Raw genomic sequence first — 19259 nt, forward strand, 5'->3', positions numbered from 1 at the left:
TTCACACTTTGAGAGATTAGCATACAGTTTGGCAGCACAGTTTGTTCAAAACTGCCTGAACCAATGTCACATGTTCAGCTTTTGTCTCAGTGTAGATTAATATGTCATCAAGGTACACCAAAACCCCCTTATACAGGTGTTCATGGAGCACTTGTTTATCAGCTGCATGAATACTGCGGGGCTGCCTTGTAATCCAAAGGGGACACTTTAAATTGAAAGCAACCAAGTGGGCAGTTAAAAGCAGTTTTCCATTCATCTCCCTCCTTAATTCTGACTTGATAGTATGCTTCCCGTAAGTCCTTTTGAAAGGTGGGCTACCATATCTTTCTTTCATGAGTAGAAGGGGGTACATGTTTTCCACACACACTGTGTTCAAACTTCTATAATCAACGCAGAGATGAAGAGACCAGTCTTCTCCCGGAACAGAAATGAGGTGGCTATCCTGGGTCTAGCCAGTTGAATAAAACCTCAGGCCAGGTTTTTGTCTATAAACTTGCACAGTTCATATAACTCCCTTGGAATCATGGAATACAGTTCGTCCAAACCTCTCTCACTAAACACATCAGCCAGATCATCATACTCTCGGTGTATACCCTGCAGTAACTCACTTTTCAAAGCAGCTGCTACTTTTCTGCAGGGTTCCTTCTTTGCCTTGTGGCAGCCATCACGTGGGGCTTGTCCCCCCTACAGGAACTTCAAGAGCCCCTTTCTCCAATCCACCCACAAGTTCCATTTCATGAGCCATGCCAGTCCCAAGACAAGGGGCCATTCCATGCCAAGTACCACTATAAAGGTCAAATGGCTTCATTGGCTTTCCCCCTGGCAGTCAGTCCTATTTCTTGGCTTGGATCTTCACACGTAATTCCACTGCCCAGGGTCCTCTTTGCCACACTTGAAGCAGATGGTCGAGCGTGGCAGCGCTGCCTAGGGCTTGGCCATCTCTCTCTTCTTCTCAGGTAGAAAACGCTTCCATACTCTGCCTGATCAGTACTGGTCCCATGCCTGGTCGATCTCTGCTTCTTCGGCCAAGATGCGCCTGTCGTGGAAGTGAGCAGGGGCTGTCTTGGTGATGCAGACAATGGTACACATCATTGTTCAGCCCGTCCTTAAAGTAGCTCACCATAATGTCTTCCGGTCAGTTGAGGGACTGGTTAGGTCCTGGAACTCTTCAGTATATTCGGCTACTGGGTTACGGCCCTGCCTCATAGTTTAGAGTGGAAGAGGTGATGTCACTATCTCTCCTTTTTCTGGAGACTGCATAGACCAGAATTCACCTTCTGGCTGCTGATCTCTTTCTCCCACTGAACTTAAAATGTATTACTCTCTCAGTTTTCTGCTTTTCTTTCATTTAAAGGCAGAGGCTACTTTCTGAACTCTTTACCTTTAAGTCATTCAACAGTATGTGTCAGAATCCATTTATATTTCATTTCTAACTCTCTTTTCTGTTTATTCCACCTGCTTGCTATCCATCACAATAAGATCAATGAGAGGCATTTTCCCTCTCATCTTACGGGCAACTAAGAAAGGGGGTGGGGAAAACTCCCCCGGAATCTGGTTTGTTTCTCAGGATGGAATGTGAGGGGATGGGAATGATTCTAATACGAATGGACTGATGTTCTCCTTTTCCCACAAGGGGGTTACCACCTGGAACTTGGCTTATCCAGAACTGAATGAATAAACTGTGTGGTGGGACTTGCTTGGGGACATTTAAAATATTGATCTGTGAAGGGATTTCTCAGATCCTGTCTATTATACCCTCCATCTTCTATATCGTAGTAAAAGTTCCTGCTTGGATAACCTTGTCTCCATGAGTCTTTCTTTCTTAAGATGCGGATTGAAGTGGGTTCTGACAGTATGCTAAGTTCTCTCATATTATTACTGCCTCTGTTTGTATGTTAATTTAAATATTTTATGGTATAATAACAATAACAACAACAACATTGGAAGGGACATTGGAAGTCATCTAGTCCAATCCCCTGCTCAGGCAGCAAAACCCTATACCATTTCAGACAAATGGCTGTCCAGGAAGTTTTCTTAAAAACTTCCAGTGTTGGAGCATTCACAGCTTCTGGAGGCAGGTTGTTCCACTGATTAATTTTTCTAAATGTCAGAAAAATTCTCCTTAGTTCTAGCTTGTATCTCTCTTTGGTTAGTTTCCATCCGTTGCTTCTTGTCCTTGTCCTTGTTTTTGTCCCCCCCCACCCATGAATTCACTACTTCTTGTATAATTCTGGAACACATACCGTATTTTCCGGCGTATAAGACGACTTTTTAACCCATGAAAATCTTCTCAAAAGTTGGGGGGGTCGTCTTATACGCCGGGTTGTCTTATACACCGGAAAAAAAACATAAATCAGTTGAGCGTCCCCGTTCTTACAAAGCTGGGCCGCCCCGCGCAACCGAGCTATCTCCGGCGCGGCTCCGGGACACGGCTGGGTGGGAGCATCGGGCGGCTCTCCCCATGCAAAGGCGGCGCTGCCCGTCAGCTCTTGGCCTGAGGGGAGGGCCTCGCGCCCGCCGGACTCACCTGTCACCAGCACCGCTCTTCCCCCTGCGGGGATGTACTTCTGCCGGGTGGTGCTGCCCGAGACGAGCCAGCAGGCAGCCGCCGTGAGCGCGGCGCTGAGGGGCAGCGGCAGGACGGCCTGGCCCAGCGCCTGCAGGACGGCCAGCAGCCCCATGTGCAGCAGCAGCAGCCGCTGGCTCAGCAACAGGTCTGAGCGCAGGAGCCGCACTGCCAGGCTGCCCAGGAAAAGCAGCCACACCGAGAGGCTGCACGCCCAGTCCAGCTCCATGAGGGGCAGGGTGGGAAGCCGGCCGGGAAGAGGGACCGGGAGCCCGGGCCGAGCGCGGCTCGGCCGACAGTGAGAGGCGGCGGGCGGAGCTGCCCCGCCCTGTGCCCAATGGGAGAAGTTCAAGGCCTGGGGGGGAAGCAGGAGGGGCGCCGACCGTGGCGGGGTGGCGGCTGCCCTCCGGCGCTGCCTGCCACCCGGGAAACGCTGCGCCTCGGGGGCCAGCAGAAGCACGGGAGCAGCAGGAGGGCCGGTGGGGTCAATCAGGCCTTCGCCTCCTCTGCGACGGACAGGGAGGGCAGGGCGGCCCTCTGCTCTCGCCTTTGCGGGTCTTGTATGCACAGGTGCAATTGGCAAAAGTTGCCACCTTGCCGCCCCCCACAAGGCCTAGGAGCCCTCAGGTGAAACGGCCCCTTTTGCGCGTCCCCCGTGCACTCCCCTGAGAAGAGCCTCCTGGGCTGAGAGGCGTCCTCCCGGCCAGAGCTCGAAGGCAAGAGCCCCCCCAGCAGCCCCTCTTCCCCGCAGGGGCCTGAGAGCCGCCTTCCGTGGGGTGGAGCTGGACCCCAGGTGCTGGTGGGGTGGTTGCACCGCCCCCCCACAGGACGCCTCCCCTGCATCCCCCCTCGGGAGGGAGCACCCACCCGCTGCCAGGCCGTTCCAAGTTCCAGGAACTTCCGGAGACTTCTGGCAGGCCTGGCACCCCTCTCACCCACAGACCACGCAGTGGCCCTCGCCAGCCGGCCTCGGCATTGCCGCCCCAAGCCCGCCTCTCCAGCGCGTCTTCCGAGCCCACCTGGCTGACCGCTTCCTGGGCGGGGCTTGGCTCCAGACGCGCGGCTGCTCCGTCTGCAAATGTGCTCTCAAATGGGTGGGTGGAAGGAAAAGCCTCTTTGGGCTTCAAAAGGGAGGCTTTGCACCATCTGCATCAGACGGGGCTGAATCGGGCTTGTGTCGGACACTTGGCAACTGGCATGTAAGTATTTTCCGGCGTATAAGACGAAAAACCTTGAAAATCTTCTTAAAAGTCGGGGGTCGTCTTATACGCCGGAAAATACGGTAAATCTGTTTAATGATCCCCGGTTCATTATATCCATGTTTTTCTATCTTTTGGGATGACTTATCCCTCAGCCAGCGGTGAGATTCAAATATGTGAACAATCAGTTCTCTGAGTGGATACCGCTTCCGGAAGTCCATTCTGGGCCTAGACAACAAAAAATTAACTAGCTGAATCCCACCACTGCCCTCAGCCAATACCTTATCTCCCCGGATACTCTTTCTGTGAATCTCTAAATGAACAAGACTTGTGCATTTAGACATTTATTGAAATGTACAACTTGACAGAGAGAGTCTAAATGTTTGCTGTAACCCCTTGTCTCTTCTTGCTCTTTCATGGAAGTTAGTTTTTATTTGATTACATCTTCCTCTGTCTTGAATGCCCTTTGCTTTTCACTTTACTTTGATTTGATCTCTGTTTAATCCACAACAAATATAATTTTCTAAAATAATCTGTATTAATGGTTTCATTATGAAAAGTATTTGGGTTTTTTGTTTTTGTTTTTTGTACAGTCTTGGATAATTCGATTACTATCCCACTGATTTTGCTTTAATTGCCTGCCCAAATTTTTAAGCTAACTATTATATGAATCTAATGTTGTCAAATCATTTTTTTCTTTTATAGAAAGAAAATTAAAGTACTAAAAGATCTATTGTAACATGTTTGTTGTGATTTAACTGTAATAATGAAACAGTTTGTGATTGGATCTATGTATTAACTGATTACTGAATGGAATTGTTTTTGAGATTATACAAAATATTCCACTAGTTTAGTATCTATGGAGTTGAATCTATGGAGACACTCACACATTCTGGAATTTTTGCCCAGGTAATACATTAGTTGAGTGTTATTTTTTTCTGAAAAGTGATCTTTTTGTTATATTTATTACATCATTTGATATATAAAATTATTATCATATCTAGTGAAAAATGCAACCAAATTAGTTCATAATTGTTGGCTTTGTTTTTCTTAGGTGGAATGGAAAACATAAAACAGCATACATTTGCTTTGGCTCACCATACCTATACAATTCTTTCTACATTAAAATATGCTAATGGTGCACCTCTTGTACGCATTTATAGTGATACTGACTTCAACAACTCAGATATCCAAGGTCCCATAATTAATTTTAATGTGTTGGATGAAAATGGAATTATAATTGGGTATTCACAGGTACAGTTTATTTATTTTTTATGTTTCCATCATGCATCTTTTTGCTGTTATGCATCTTTCTGATTGTTTGATCTTCTTTCTGTCTAATTTCAGTTTATTGTAATTTTCTTATAGTAATTTTTCCCATATTCTTCTCAAGAATATACTTTCTAATTTTTCCACTTCAGATAATTTATAGCAAATAGTTTGCCTCTGTGTGTCACATTTTCCCAAGAATTTGTGGTAGTTTAGTAAAATTTTACAGTCGTGAAATAAGCATAGAAAATACAGCAGAAGACATGTCTATATTTTTGAAGCTGAAAGTAGTAATCATGCACAATCACTCTTCATTTATTCCAAAATTACAATTCTGATCTGGAATGTTTAAACTAAATCCAATTTGGATGGAAGAAGCAACACAGAAAATAGTGTGATACTGTGCATAAAGAGCTGGTTGAAAAATTATATCAAGCAAGTACATAGCAGTAGCTGTACATTAGGCTTGAAAAAAGTATTGAATGGTGTATTTCAAGACTCCATTCTAGTTCCTAATCATGTGTGTGTGCATGCGCGCGCGCGCACCCACCCACCCATACACACACAGATAAATATATGGATTTTGATGAAATTGAAAATGTAGTTACCAAATTTGCAGATGGCACAAAGATAGGATTTTGATAAGCTGGAATAATGTACAGAAATCAAGAAAATGAATTTTAATAGGAATAAATTGAAAGTTGCACTTTTAGATAGGACAAATTAAGGCATCAGTGTAGGATGGTGAGAACCATATTTTAAATACAGCAAATGTGAAAAGTATTTGAGTTGCCTACATACATCACAAGCTGAGCAGTAGTATATAACATGAATTAGCTTCAAAAGGAATACATTCCTAGGTTGCCTCAACAAACAAATAACATTAAGATCAAGAAAATATCTCACTCCTTTCTATTTTACATTGATCATAATAGATCTAGAATATCATTGAATTTCTGGACACTGCATTTTAGGAGTATCATTAGCAAATTGATGTAGGTCTGGAAGGAAAACATTGCAAGGAAAAATTAGAACGGGTGAAATTGTTTTCTGTTGAAAAAAGGAACAAAATAAAAATTTGTGAACAGAAATTAACTGAAAGAAGATTCAGAACAAATATAACAGGAAAGTTGGACAATGTGTTATTGATCATTGGAACAGACCAGTACAAATAATAGTAGAATTCTCTTCATAGGAGGCTTTAATTTTTAATTTTTTGTAATTTATTATTTCCTTAATAAGGCAATTCTTTGATAGTGGATTGTTGCCTGTTGGGAATAGTTGTGCCATGTGTTTCTTAATTCTAAATTTGTGCTTTACTCTAAAATTTCATCCAGATTATAGTCTTAAATCACCCAGTAAAGAAAGACTATTAATTGCATGCATAAATAAGATATCTCTCTATTTAAAAGAGAAACATTTTCTACTTGAAAACTCATGACTTGATCTAATCTGCATCTGAAAAAATTGTAGTCCTAAAATTATTATCTCTATTCAGAATATAACTTTTTTATTTATTTTTAAATAATTTTTTGTTTTTGTATTCTCTCTTTGCCCAGAGCCTGTATCTCTGTTTTACTGTTAATGTGATTTTTATATTTGTTAGATTTGTGGTTTTTATATATGGTTTTACTTTGATTGTGTATTGCCCTTAGTAAAGGTAAAGGTTCCCCCGCACATGCGTGCTAGTCGTTTCTGACTCTAGGGGCCAGTGCTCATCTCCTTTTCAAAGCCGAAGAGCCAGTGCTTGTCCGAGGACGTCTCCGTGGTCATGTGGCCGGCATGACTAGATGCCAAAGGCGCACGGAACGCTGTTACCTTCCCACCGTAGTGGTCCCTATTTTTCTACTTGCATTTTTACATGCTTTCGAACTGCTAGGTGGGCAGAAGCTGGGACGAGTAACAGGCGCTCACTCTGTTACGCGGTGCTCGGGATACGACCCGCCAAACTGCCGACCTTCTGATCGACAAGCTCAGCGTCCCAACCCACTGAGCCACTGCGTCCCTTGTATTGCCCTTAGTCACCTTCAATAAGAAGAGTCATTCTATAAATTTGAATAATAAATAAATAAAAGAGCTCACTGCCAACTGCTAGTAGTTCAATCCTGAATGGCTTAAAATTGACTCAACCTTCCTTCGTTCCAAGGTCGGTACAATGAGGACCCAGATTGTTGGGGGCAATATGCTGGTTCTGTAAACCACTTAGAGACAGCTATAAAGTACTAAGCCTGTGGTGGTGAACCTATGGCACGTGTGCCACAGGAGGCATGCAGAGCCATCCCTGTGGGCACGCACACCATCGCCCCAGAAGGAGGCAGGGCTAGGCTGCTCCCCTCCACCTCTCCACGTGCACCTGCACTCTCTCTTTCTCTCTGCACTGAGAGTCAGGCAGCAGCTGCAAGAGCTGCTGGACATATCCAGGCTGGATGGTGGAGGCAGCTGTCAACATGAGTCTGATAAGCTCCCAGAGCAATTTTTGCGGCACCCCAGCAGCCGGATATGGGCTCTGGATGCCTGGAAAATGCTTCTGCCACCCGGATTGGCTGTGGTGGTGGTGGTGCATGAAATCGCACTGCAGCCTTAGATCCAGGCAGCAGAAACATTTTCCAGGCTTCTGCAGCGCAGATCAGGCTGCTTGCATGCCCCAAAATCGCCGCGAGACCATGGATGCGAGCTCCGGAGGCCTGGAAAATGCTTCTGCCACCCAGATTGGCTGTGGGTGTGTGTGCAAAATCTCTCTGCAACACTGGATCCAGGCAGCAGAAGCATTTATTATTAATAAATTAATAATAAATCCTGGAAACAGTGACGGAATGGCCCCTGCTGCCTTGGCCCCTGCCCAGGGCGGCCGGGAGCCAATGTACAATTTCATGGTGGCCATCTATGCTGAAATGCATTCAGTCTTAGCTCCACAAGGTTATCTTGAAACAGTGAGGGATCAACCCCTGCCAGATCAGCCTCATCCCCTGGACACGCGTGGGGAGGTGTCACTTTTCGTTTCTTGCCTGTTTTTATCTATCCCTCATCTCAAATATTTCCCCACCACTCTGTTCTTAAGGAAAGGAAGGAAGGAAGGAAGGAAGGAAGGAAGGAAGGAGAGGGAGGGAGGGAGGATCTGAGGGAAATTCTGCCTTACTCCTACCCTGCTGCCTTTTCACCATCCTCTAGCCCCCTCCTCCTGGCCTATCCTGGGGGTGTCCCATCCTATTGTGAAGGATGTTTTGGATACAAAGACAGGTCTCCTCTGACTTTGCCTTCGTACCCATCCTGAGCAACCTGGCTAAGGAAAGCAAGCACAGCAACAGCAGTCTTGAGGAGGTAAGCACAGCTGGGCGTCCCCTTGGGGAAGTGGGGCTGGGCTTAGTGCCACAGGAGCTCAAAGGCCGGGCTGCCTAGGGCTCCGGGCAACCCACGCCACCTCCAGCCCCCCCACATGACCTGAGAGGGACAGTGAGGCTCCTCCAGTGGGCCATGTCTTGGCGCTTGCCCCATTCCTATACCCCTCTGCGGTGATCCTCAGATCTGCCCAGGCCCCCACAAGCACCCTTGATGCCCACCCAGTAGACCACACCCACCCCAGCCATGCCCACCCCGTAGGCTTTGCCCACCCTGGCCATGCTCACCCAGTAGACCACACCCACCCCAGCCATGCCCACCCAGTAGGCCGTGCCCACCCTGGCCACACACACCCCTCCCAGGGCAACCACAATGCTAATGAGGCCCTCAGTGAAATTGAGTTTGACATCCCTGGTCTAGTTAGCTTGGCCTAAGTAGAAGTGTTGATCTAGGTAATTTCTTGGATCCATATTTTCTCTTTTTTAAAAAAAGGAAACCACATCAGCTCTTTTCCAGTCTTCTGTTAGTTCCCTAGTGCTCCAAGATCTTTGAAAGATAGTTTCAGTGTTTCTGAGATATATCTACCAGCTCTTTCAGAACTCTGGGATGTAATCTATCTGGTTCTGATAATTTGAACTTGTCTAGGGTAGATAGACATTGTTCTAACATTTTCTTGCCAATTTAATTTGCATTTCTAGTCTGTGTTTTATGATTCTGTTTTTTTGGTAGGCTTGGGTATTTTTTCCTTTTGTGTAAAGGCAGATGCAAAGAATGAATTAAGCGGCTCTGCTTTCTTCCTGCTGCCCATTACTTCCTTGCCATCTTCTCCCATTAGTGGACCGATTGTTTCCTTGACTTTTATTTTTTATTTTTTACCAATTGAAAAAAACCCTGTTTTTAATTATTTTTGACATTTGTTGCAAGCTTAGTTCACTTTGAGCCTTAGCTTTCCTCTTTGCAAAGTCGGGCTATATGATGGTATTCTGCCTTAGTTATGTGTCCCTATTTCCATTTTTTTACACATGTCCTTTTTGTCTTTCAGAGAGTTCTTTATGCAACCATGCTGGTTTCTTCTTGGATTTCTTATTGTTCTTTTTCAATGATACTGTGCTGGACTGGGCTTTAATAATTATATTTTTCAGAGTTTCCCAAGCTTTTTGAGTTGTTTTCCCTTTTAAGATTTTCCTTCCTTCCTTCCTTCCTTCCTTCCTTCCTTCCTTCCTTCCTTCCTTCCTTCCTTCCTTCCTTCCTTCCTTCCTTCCTTCCTTCAGCTTTCTCTAATTTTGTTGAAATCAGTTCTTTTCAAAATTAAGACACTAGTTTTAATTTTGTTCTTTGCTTGTATCTGCATTGTATTGAATTCCAATGTGACATGGTCACTCTCTTCCAAAGTTCCTGCAATTTCAACCCTCTTTGTCATATCTTCTCTGTTAGTAAGAATTAATCCCAGTATAATTGACCCTCTAGTTCTACCTTTTGGATGACAAAATTGTCAACTAGGCTTATCAGGAATCTGTTTGGTGTCCCACTTGATGCAGAGTTTGTCTCCCAATTGATGTCAGAGTAGTTAAGTCCCCATTACTACTTTGGTGTGTTTCTGCACATTAGTTAATGGCAAAATTTGATCAATTTCTTGTACTTGGTTGAGTGGCCTGGAGAATTAACCAATATATATTTGGGGAGGCTTAGTTTTACACATTTCTGTAGCAAAGTAGTGATTTCTTACATATAATGCAGCTCTATCTGCTCTTATGTTAGGTCTGTTTCTTTTGAACAGTTTATATTCTTCCAGCAGCTCATTCTAATTGTGTCATCCCACCAGGTTTCAGTAATGGCAAGTACAGTACTGTGCAAAACTTTTAGACAGTTGTGCAGAAATCCTGTAAATCTAGAATGAGTTATCACACCAAGTATTGATTTGATTTGTATTTGTCTTTTGTTCATTTACTTTCATTTTGTTAATTGATAAAAAATAAACTGTTAATAGTTCTATTTCTGAAAGCATTCTTAATGCACAGCAGTTTTGCACAACTGCTCAATACTTTTGCACAGTACTGTATATCATGTCTGCCCTCATATACTAGTATTTCAAGTTCACCCTGTTCTTTCTTGAAAATTTGACTATTAGTATATAGGCATCTGAGTCCTTTGTGGCTGAACCTCGATATGCTTCCTATATCACCTCTTTATATCTGAGGGGTTTTTTGAGGTTTTTTAAAGTTTTTATTTTTAATTTGTCCATTACAGTTTGAAAATTCTAAAATCTATTACAAGTAGATTTCTTCTCAATCTATTTAGGTATTTCTTGCTATTCATCAAAAATCCTCTTGTCTCCTTTAATTTTCAGTTTGGTTCTTAAATTACAGTAAGTACCTACGTACTTACCTACCTACCTACCTACCTACCTACCTACCTATCTACCTATATATCTATGGTATTTAAGAGCCAACCCTCTCCCTAACAGTAATACATAAAAGTAATATATAAAATGTAAAACACACAAGGAATGTTAAAAATTAGGGGTGAGGGGAGGGCTTTCAGGGCATGTACCAGCTCCATATGTGCTCCTCTGCTTGTCTCAAGCAATGGCACAGAGTCATATTTTTATACATTTATGGAAGGCCAAGAAAATAGGGGCCCACCTCACCATCAGGGAAAGAATATTCTGGAGGGTGGGAGCAATAGCAGATAAGGATCTTTTCCTAGACCCCACCAGACAAAAGAATGGGACATCTTGGTGCTGCCATCTTGCCTTAGGTGGTTGCATGAAGACATGGACCAAGGAGCAGAGAGCTGTAGCTAGATGGAGCAGCTACAGCCTGAATGAAGGACTGCAGGCTGAGCCTGAGCAGAGGGAGCTGCAGCTGCAGCAACTTAGTCTGGAGGCTTCCCGCAAAGAATAAAAGCAGGGCAGAGATGCAATGGGAATAACCCTGGTCAGCCAGGTTACTTGCGAGAAAGTAGCCTTACACATTGTGAGGGGCTATACTGGCATTACCTATTTGATCTGGCCCAATGAGATGGGCATTGCTGGAACAACATGTGTGGATTCCTTGCTCTGTGATTCCTGCTTATTATGTTTTGCCTTGCCCCGTGGACTAATTCAAGCCTTTGGAACACTTTTCTTGTTGAATGCCTTTGTTCTGGCTTCTGCCTGGCTTCAGGAATTCAGACCACTCCTCTTGCTGGCTCCTTAGAACCCCTGGTGGAACTCAGAGGGGGTGTGTGGGCTTTAGTTATTGAAGGGCTACTGGGGACTGTATATTTAGGCTTGGGAGCTCAATAAAGACTTTTTAACCTACCGCTGTGTGTCTGTGAGTGCAGTCACACATGTTGTTCCAGCTCACATTCACCCCCTCCCAGAGAAGCCTGTTCTTCAAAAGGATGGAGCAGTTGCTGGCAGACAATGCACAGCTTGACCAGGAAATGGTCCTGCTCTTCTCAAAGTTGGCCCAGATGCAAGTGGCAGTCCCAGCTCATCTTCGTCAGAAATGCCTGGTATCCATGCCAGACAACTTTGGAGCACTCTCCCACATTTTGGGGACACTGCCAGCTCTTTATGATTTGTGGCTGGATAACTTCCAGATGGATTGGGAAAAGGTGGGGTTTGTCATCAGCCTCCTGACTGGCCCAGTGCTAATCATAGAGCACAGCCTTCTCCTGGATGATTAGCCAGAGTTTTGTACTAAATTGAAGGCTATGTTCGAGGATCCCAGACAGTGAATTGGTGTTTGCAGAAGCTAAAGCAGGGGCAATGGCCAATTATGGCTACATTATTGATTTCTGGCTAATAAGCCAGGACCTGTGGTGAAATGAGGAGACCCTCATGGACCAATTCCAAGAGGGTCTGTCCTTAGAGCTTCTGGATGAGTTGGCCTGGACGGAGTGCCCCAGAACCTTACAGGTGCTCTTACACCTCTGTCTTCATATTATTTATTTTATTTTATTTATTTATTTTAATCCCATTTATATCCCGCCCTTCTCCGAAGACTCAGGGTGGCTTACAAGCTTAGCAGTAGCCTTCATTCTATGTATATGCCTGCTTATTAGGGCTTTCCCCCCCCCAAAGCGGCATTATTACAAAGTCAGCTTATTGCCCCCAACAATCTGGGCAGCTACAGTAACAGAAGGCATGGAAATGGGGACAGAAACATCCATGCCAGCAAAGACCTGAAAGGAGCCTCAACCATCTGAGGAACTCATGCAAGGGGGGGGTGCCAGACCATGGCTCACCACTCCCAGAAGGGCTGTTGATGCTAGGATTTTGTTGAAAGAACTTGTGAAAGGGATTCATCACCCAGCATCCCATTTAGCAGCTCCCAACCTCTTCATGAAAAAGAAGTCAAAGATGAGGCTTTGCTGTGACTACCACAAGCTCAATGCTATCACTGTAAAGAACCAATATCCACTTCCACTAATTCTGGAGCTGATGGAGCAGTGATGGTGGGCGAGCATCTTCACAAAGTTGGACTTGTGGGGCGCATATAATCTAGTGTGAATCCAGAAGGGGGACAAATGAAAAATGGCCTCCTGAACCCAATACTGTCACTTTGAGTATACTTGAATAACATTCCAGCTCACCAATCTCCCTGCCATGTTTATGCATATCATACATGTCATGTTCCGTGATTTATTGGACTCATTTATGGTTATATACCTGGTGACATTCTGGTGTATTCATTGTTACCGAAGAACATTGGAAACATGAGCGAACTGTACTGCAATGCTTGTGAGAAAACCATCTCTAAGTGTGAAAAGTGCCAGTTTGCACAGATCATGTAGACTTTTGGGGGCATTGGATTTCACCTGCTGGCATCACCATGGAACCTGAGAAAACTGAGGCCTTACCATATTGGCAGCTCCTGTGCTGAATGAAAGATGTTCAGTGGCTCCTGAGGTTTTCCAACTATTATCAGACTTTCATTCCATGGTTTGTCATCATCACCACCACCCCTTTGACTTAGCAAAAAGCCTTCAAGACCCTGAAATTGGTCTTTGCTGCAGATCCCATCCTTAGCCATCCTGATTTATTGCAACTATTTGTAGTTGAGACCTATGCTTTGGACACCACCATCAGAACAGTGTTGCTACAAGCCTCTTTGGATTCCAGGGAACTCTTACACCAATTTTTCATGCAAGCACAATCCCACAAAGCATAATTATAGGATCTGGGATAAAGAATTGCTGGCAGTCAAGGTTGCCTTTCAGGTCTGGTGGAACCACCTAGAAGGGCCTCACTACCCCCAAATCAAGGTATTGATGGATCACGTGAACACCTGAAGACAGCGTAGAGACTTAACCAATGCCAGATCTGATGGTCTGTCTATTTTCCCAGTGTGCCTTTTGAGTGACCTACAGTCCTGGAGGCTGTAGGACTGATGTGCTGTTGTGGAAACCCACATATACCTGGACAAGGACAACGTGTCGCTTTGGTTGGTGATTCCAGTGGGAAAGTTTGCAGCCAGGCAGTTGCCTGTCAACCTTAAGGAACATCTGGATGATGCAGTGTCAGGATTCCTTTGTTGCAGCTCATTATGTAGAATTGGACTCTTGTCAGGACCCCACTGGGTCACACTTCAATGATGATTTGCTACATTTTCAGGAAGGATTTATGTGCCTGAGCAGTCCTCTGGAGGCCTGATCCTATGTCAGTGCCATGACAACTCAGCTGTAGGACACCTTGGTCTGTTTGAGGTGCTCCATTTGGTGGGGCAAGTGTTTTGGTGGCCACACATCTGTCATAACATGGAATTGTATGTATTGTCCTGCCCAGAGTGTCACTGTCAGGTCTGCCATCATTGGCTTGGCACCTTGCTGGCAACCTGCCATCAAAGGCTAGGAGGGGGAGGGGGACATGGGGGAACATGTCAGTTGGGTTGATTGGGAGGGGGGAATGACAGCTTGATGAAAAGCAGGAGAGCTCGCAAGTACCCAAGACTGTGCAACCTGAGAAAGAATCAGCATTCTCAAAAAAAACCTAGGTGGACTCTTACAAGCTACAAAGCTTCCTGGGATTTGCAAACTTTTACTGCCAGTCATCCAATCATTTGCCCAAATAGCCTTCCCCAGTACCAACCTGCTAAATGTGAAGGGGGAAAGGAAACCAAGCCCAGCCATCCACTGAAATGGACAGTGGAATGCCAAGTGCCATTCAAAAAACGTAAGTACCTGTTCACAGCTGAGCCAGTGCTGAAACACCCAGACCCCAGTGCCTCCTTTGTCATTCAAGCAGATGCCAGTAATGTTGCAATGAAGGCAGTGCTCCTGCAGAAAAATGAGCAGGAAATCCTGTAACCATGTCTTATATACTTCCAAAAAGCTTACTGAGACTGAATGCAGGTGGGCCTTTGGGAAAAGGAAGCCTATGCGATGTGCTGGGCACTCCTAGCTTAGAGACATTTCTTAGAAGGGGGGAGGGGGAACCCCTGTTGAAGTATGGACTGATCATAAGAACTTAGAAGCTCTAACCCCCTGCCCCCAAGGTTATGGCTCAGACAAGTTCTTTCACCTCAATACTTTAACCGTTTCAATTTCACACTGCAATATCTCCTGGGGTGAAAGACTTTTTAGCTAATGCTTGGTCCAGGCTGTTTGCCCATTTGTTCCCCTGATGTTCCCCTTCCCCCTCCTAGCCTTTGATGGCAGGATGCCAGTGAGGTGCCAAGCCAGTGATGGCAGATGTGACATTCTGGCCTCCTTGACAGAGACCTCAGTCCTGTAGAGAAAAGAGAAAAGGGTAGGGAGGGAGAAACACACAGAAAAATCATAATCATGATTGCCAGGGATAATCAGGAGTAGATACAAAGTTCTGCCCCATGGCCACTTTAAAACCAGTGCTAATGTGCACTGAGTTGTTGTAAATAATCTCAGTGAATGATAGGAGATACGCCCAGTTGTCTTGTGGATAATTAATGTAAGATCGGAGATACTGCTCCAGTACACCATTTGTACATTCACAGGCACCATTAGTTTCCAGATGATGCAAGAAGCTAAGTCCTTGCATGATCTCCAAAAGTTTTTAAAACTCTTGCCAAAACTGCAAAGTGAATTGAACTCCACTATCCGAGATTATTCTCTCTGAAGCTCCATGCACAAACAACCGTGCTCAAGTGCAAGAGGAGGGGATTTTCTGACAGGACATAAAGTGCACTTGTTTGGAAAACAAGTCAGTTATGAGCAAATCTCTGTATTGCCTGAGCTTTCAGGCAGTTCTGTGAAGTCCATTGAAATGTCCCTCCAGAGGATTTTAGGCTCCTCTTTGAATGAGGATTTTAGGCTTATCTTTGAATGAGGATTTTAGGCTTATCTTTGAATGATAACCTCGGTGGGTGGTGGTGGTGGTGGTTAGAGCTTCTAAGTTCTTATGGCCAGCCCATATTTTAAAAGGGGTTCCCCCTCCTTTTAAGAAATGTCTCCATGTTTGGAGTGCCCAGTGCAATATATAGGCTTCATCTAGATCAGAGGTTCGCAACCTGTGGTCTGTGGGCTACTGTGGGGGTTGGGTTGCAATATCATCACAAGGGGTACACGAAAGCTCAAAAAATGTTACGATTTAAATCTTGAATTACCTCTTGGGGGTCTGTGGCTGTAGTCCGTGGCCACAAAAGCTATTTAAAGGGGTCAGTGGTGAAGAAAAGTTTGAAAACCACTAATCTTAGATTATTTATGAAAATTTTGAAGAGCACTGGGCCCAAGACAGAACCTTGAGGAACCTCACTGCATGCTTCTCTCCATGTAGATATTGGGGAAATCATGCTGAGTGCAGTTGGTCAAACAACTATGAATCTATCTGCTGATGGTAACTATCTATCCCACATTGTTCTAACTTATCAAGAAGCCTTACTGAAGTTCAAATATGCTATAACCACTGCATTTCCCTGATCCATTAATTTAGCCACTTCCACAAAAAATGCAATAAGGTTTGCCTGGCATGATCTGTCTTTAACAAACCCATGCTGGCTTCTAGTAATCACCTTGTTCACAAATCCACTGCTTGATTATCATTCCCAAGATTTTCCCAGATATTGATGTCAAGCTGATTGCCCTATTGTTTCCAGGATCCACCTTTTCTCCTAAGTGAAGATTGGAAACACATCAGTTCTTTTCCAGTGCTCTTGCAGATCCCCCCCTACTCCAGAAACTCTGAAGTGATTCCAAGGACCCAACTCCTTCAGAATCCTGGGATGTAAACCATCTGGTACCTGTAATTCGAATTCCTCTAGAATGGATAAGTGTTTTCATAGCAATTTCTTACCTATTTTGACCTTCATTCTTCTTCTGTCTCCCTTGGTGCTATTTTTGGTAGGTAGGAGTATTTTTTCCTTTTGTATGAAGACAGATGAAAAGAATAAATAAATCAGTTCAGCTTTCTTCCTGCTGCTCATCGCCTTTTTGCCATCTTCTCCCATTAACAGCCTGTCCATTTCCTTGACTTTCTTCTTGTTCTTTATATGTTAAAAGAAGGTGTTTTTTGCTTAGTTTTGGCATTTGTTGTAAGTCTTAGTTCATTCTGACCCTTAACCTTCTTGATTCCATCCATGCATATTTAGGCTACTTGTTGGTATTCTGTTTTAGTTGTATGCTCCTCTTTCTATTTTTTATAATTATCCATTTTGTCCTTCAGTGTGTCAGAGAACTCTTTATGCAATATGCTGGTTCATCTGGAGATCTTGGGTTTTTTTCCCCCTCTGTGGTATAGTTTTGTCGATCAGATGGTCGGCAGTTTGGCGGGTTGAATCCCGAGTGCCGCGTAACAGAGTGAGTGCCTGTTACTCGTCCCAGCTTCTGCCAACCTAGCAGTTCGGAAGCACGTAAAAAGGCAAGTAGAAAAATAGGGACCACTACGGTGGGAAGGTAACAGCGTTCCATGTGCCTTTAGCGTCTAGTCATGCTGGCCACATAACCACGGAGACGTCCTCGGACAAGCACTGGCTCTTCGGCTTTGAAACGGAGATGAGCACCGGCCCCTAGAGGTGGAAACGACTAGCACGCATGTGCGGGGGAACCTTTACCTTTACCTTTATAGTTTTGTTTGGGCCTTTATTACTTCATTTTTCAGAGTTTCCTGAATATGCTGAACTTTTTATCCCATTAGGATTTCTATCTAGGGAATCCTCCCTAGTTTCTCTTTTAGCTTGTTGAAATTAGCTCTCTTAAAGTCTAAAACATTTGTTCGATTTCATTCAGTTAGTTTACCTGTATTATATTGAATTCTAGTATGACATGATCACTCTCCAATAATTCCTACAAACAGCACTCCTTCCCACCTCTATCTTTCAGATGATAGTTGTCAGCTAGGTACAGCAGGAACCTGTTGAACTTGCTGCAGGGTTTACCTCCGGTTGATATTACCTGCACACTTTACTTAGCTGGTTAGAAAATGTTCATTTGTTTCCTCTGCTTGCTTGAGTGGCATGTAGTATGAATGAATGAACCTTTATTGTCAAAGTACAACCATGTATACATTGAGATTGGCTGAGCCTCCCTTCGTGCTCCCACCCCCCAACTCACAGTGATAACAAACCCTCCATCTTATTACAGTATGTGAGCTAATTGCACAACACACTGGCCTCGCAAGTCAATCATTCATAAAGTTTATAAAATTATTTCCCATTCAAGAGCCTAACAGCCCATGGATAAAAGCTGTTTTTCAGGCTGTTGGTACAGCTGGCTATACTCCTGTATAGGAGATGGTAGGAGAGTAAAGAGATACCGACCAGGGTGTGAGTCATCCCTGAAAATTTTCCTCACTCTTCCAAGGCAGCGAGCCCTGGCGATGTCATCCAGTGGTATCAGGGGACAGCCCACAATGTCTTGTGCTGTGCTCACCACCCTCTGTAATACATTCCTATCCGCGGCTGTCAGACCAGCATACCAAACCACAATACAGTACAAGAGGATGCTCTCTATAGTAGACCAGTAAAAGAGAATCATTAGCCGTTGTTCTACCCTGTTCTTCCACAAGACCTTGAGGAAGTGGAGTCTCTTTTGGGCCTTTCAGGCCACCTGGGTTGTATTAACTTTCCAGGTAAGATCCTCACAGAGGTAGACTCCCAGAAATTTAAAGGAGGAAACTCTCTCCACACAGCCCCCCCGATCTAAAGTGGGGCAGGTTCTTCTTTTTTCCTCCAGAAGTCTAGCACCATCTCTTTTGTCTTGCCGATGTTCAGGTGCAAGTTGTTGTTGAAACACCATATGGATAGTTTTTGTACCTGCCTCCTGTATGCTGTCTCATCTCCACCTGTAATAAGACCCAGTATGGTGGTATATACCTATAGCAATGTCATTTCTTCTTCCTGTAATATTTATCCAAATGCATTCAAGAGAGCTTTCATCCTTGGCATTATGTATTAGAGCAGTGGTGGCGAACCTATGGCACGGGTGTCAGAGGTGGCACTCAGAGTCCTCTCTGAGGGCACCCACGCCATGCCTCGGAGGTAGCAATTCTCCCTCTTCAACCAGCTGCCTGCTAACTTGCCGAGGTCCCACATGGTTGAATGCATCCCAGCACAGCTGATTTCCCTCCCCCACCACCCTGTCCCTCCTGGCCTTGCATGCTCTCCTTTTCCCAGGCATGACCTCCTCAGCCGTCAGCCGACCATCCATCTTGGAGGGGGCTTCTTTGAACTGCTGGCAACGGGCTGCGGAGCTCCAGAGTGCGCCTATCGAGGGGCCGGCAGGCTGTGGCTACTGATGGACACTGTTGGCCCCCATGTACTCACTGGCTTCTGTGTGTGAGGGCCGATGGTGTCAGGCAGCAGCCGCCCCAGCCCTTGCCTTGCCCCACACCGCCCCACTTGCACAATTCCCTGAGCTCCCCCAACCCTGCCCACCCCCACAGGTGTCCCTCCCCACAAGCAACATTGAGGTGACCACATCCACATCTTCCA

At 45.0% G+C, this 19259-nt stretch overlaps 1 protein-coding gene across 1 annotated transcript in view; it reads left to right on the plus strand.

Moving 5' to 3' along the window:
* MOCOS (molybdenum cofactor sulfurase) overlaps positions 1-19259 on the plus strand; it is a gene marked incomplete at its 5' end in the record, with an annotated part of 117389 nt that overhangs the window by 47050 nt on the left and 51080 nt on the right. Inside the window, one exon of the mRNA XM_083377081.1 lies at positions 4820-5019. Within this exon, the coding sequence (XP_083233207.1) occupies positions 4820-5019 (200 nt within the window). The remainder of the gene's footprint in view (positions 1-4819; positions 5020-19259) is intronic.

This window comes from Vipera ursinii (assembly GCF_947247035.1).
Source record: "Vipera ursinii genome assembly, chromosome: Z".
NCBI lineage: Eukaryota > Metazoa > Chordata > Lepidosauria > Squamata > Viperidae > Vipera > Vipera ursinii.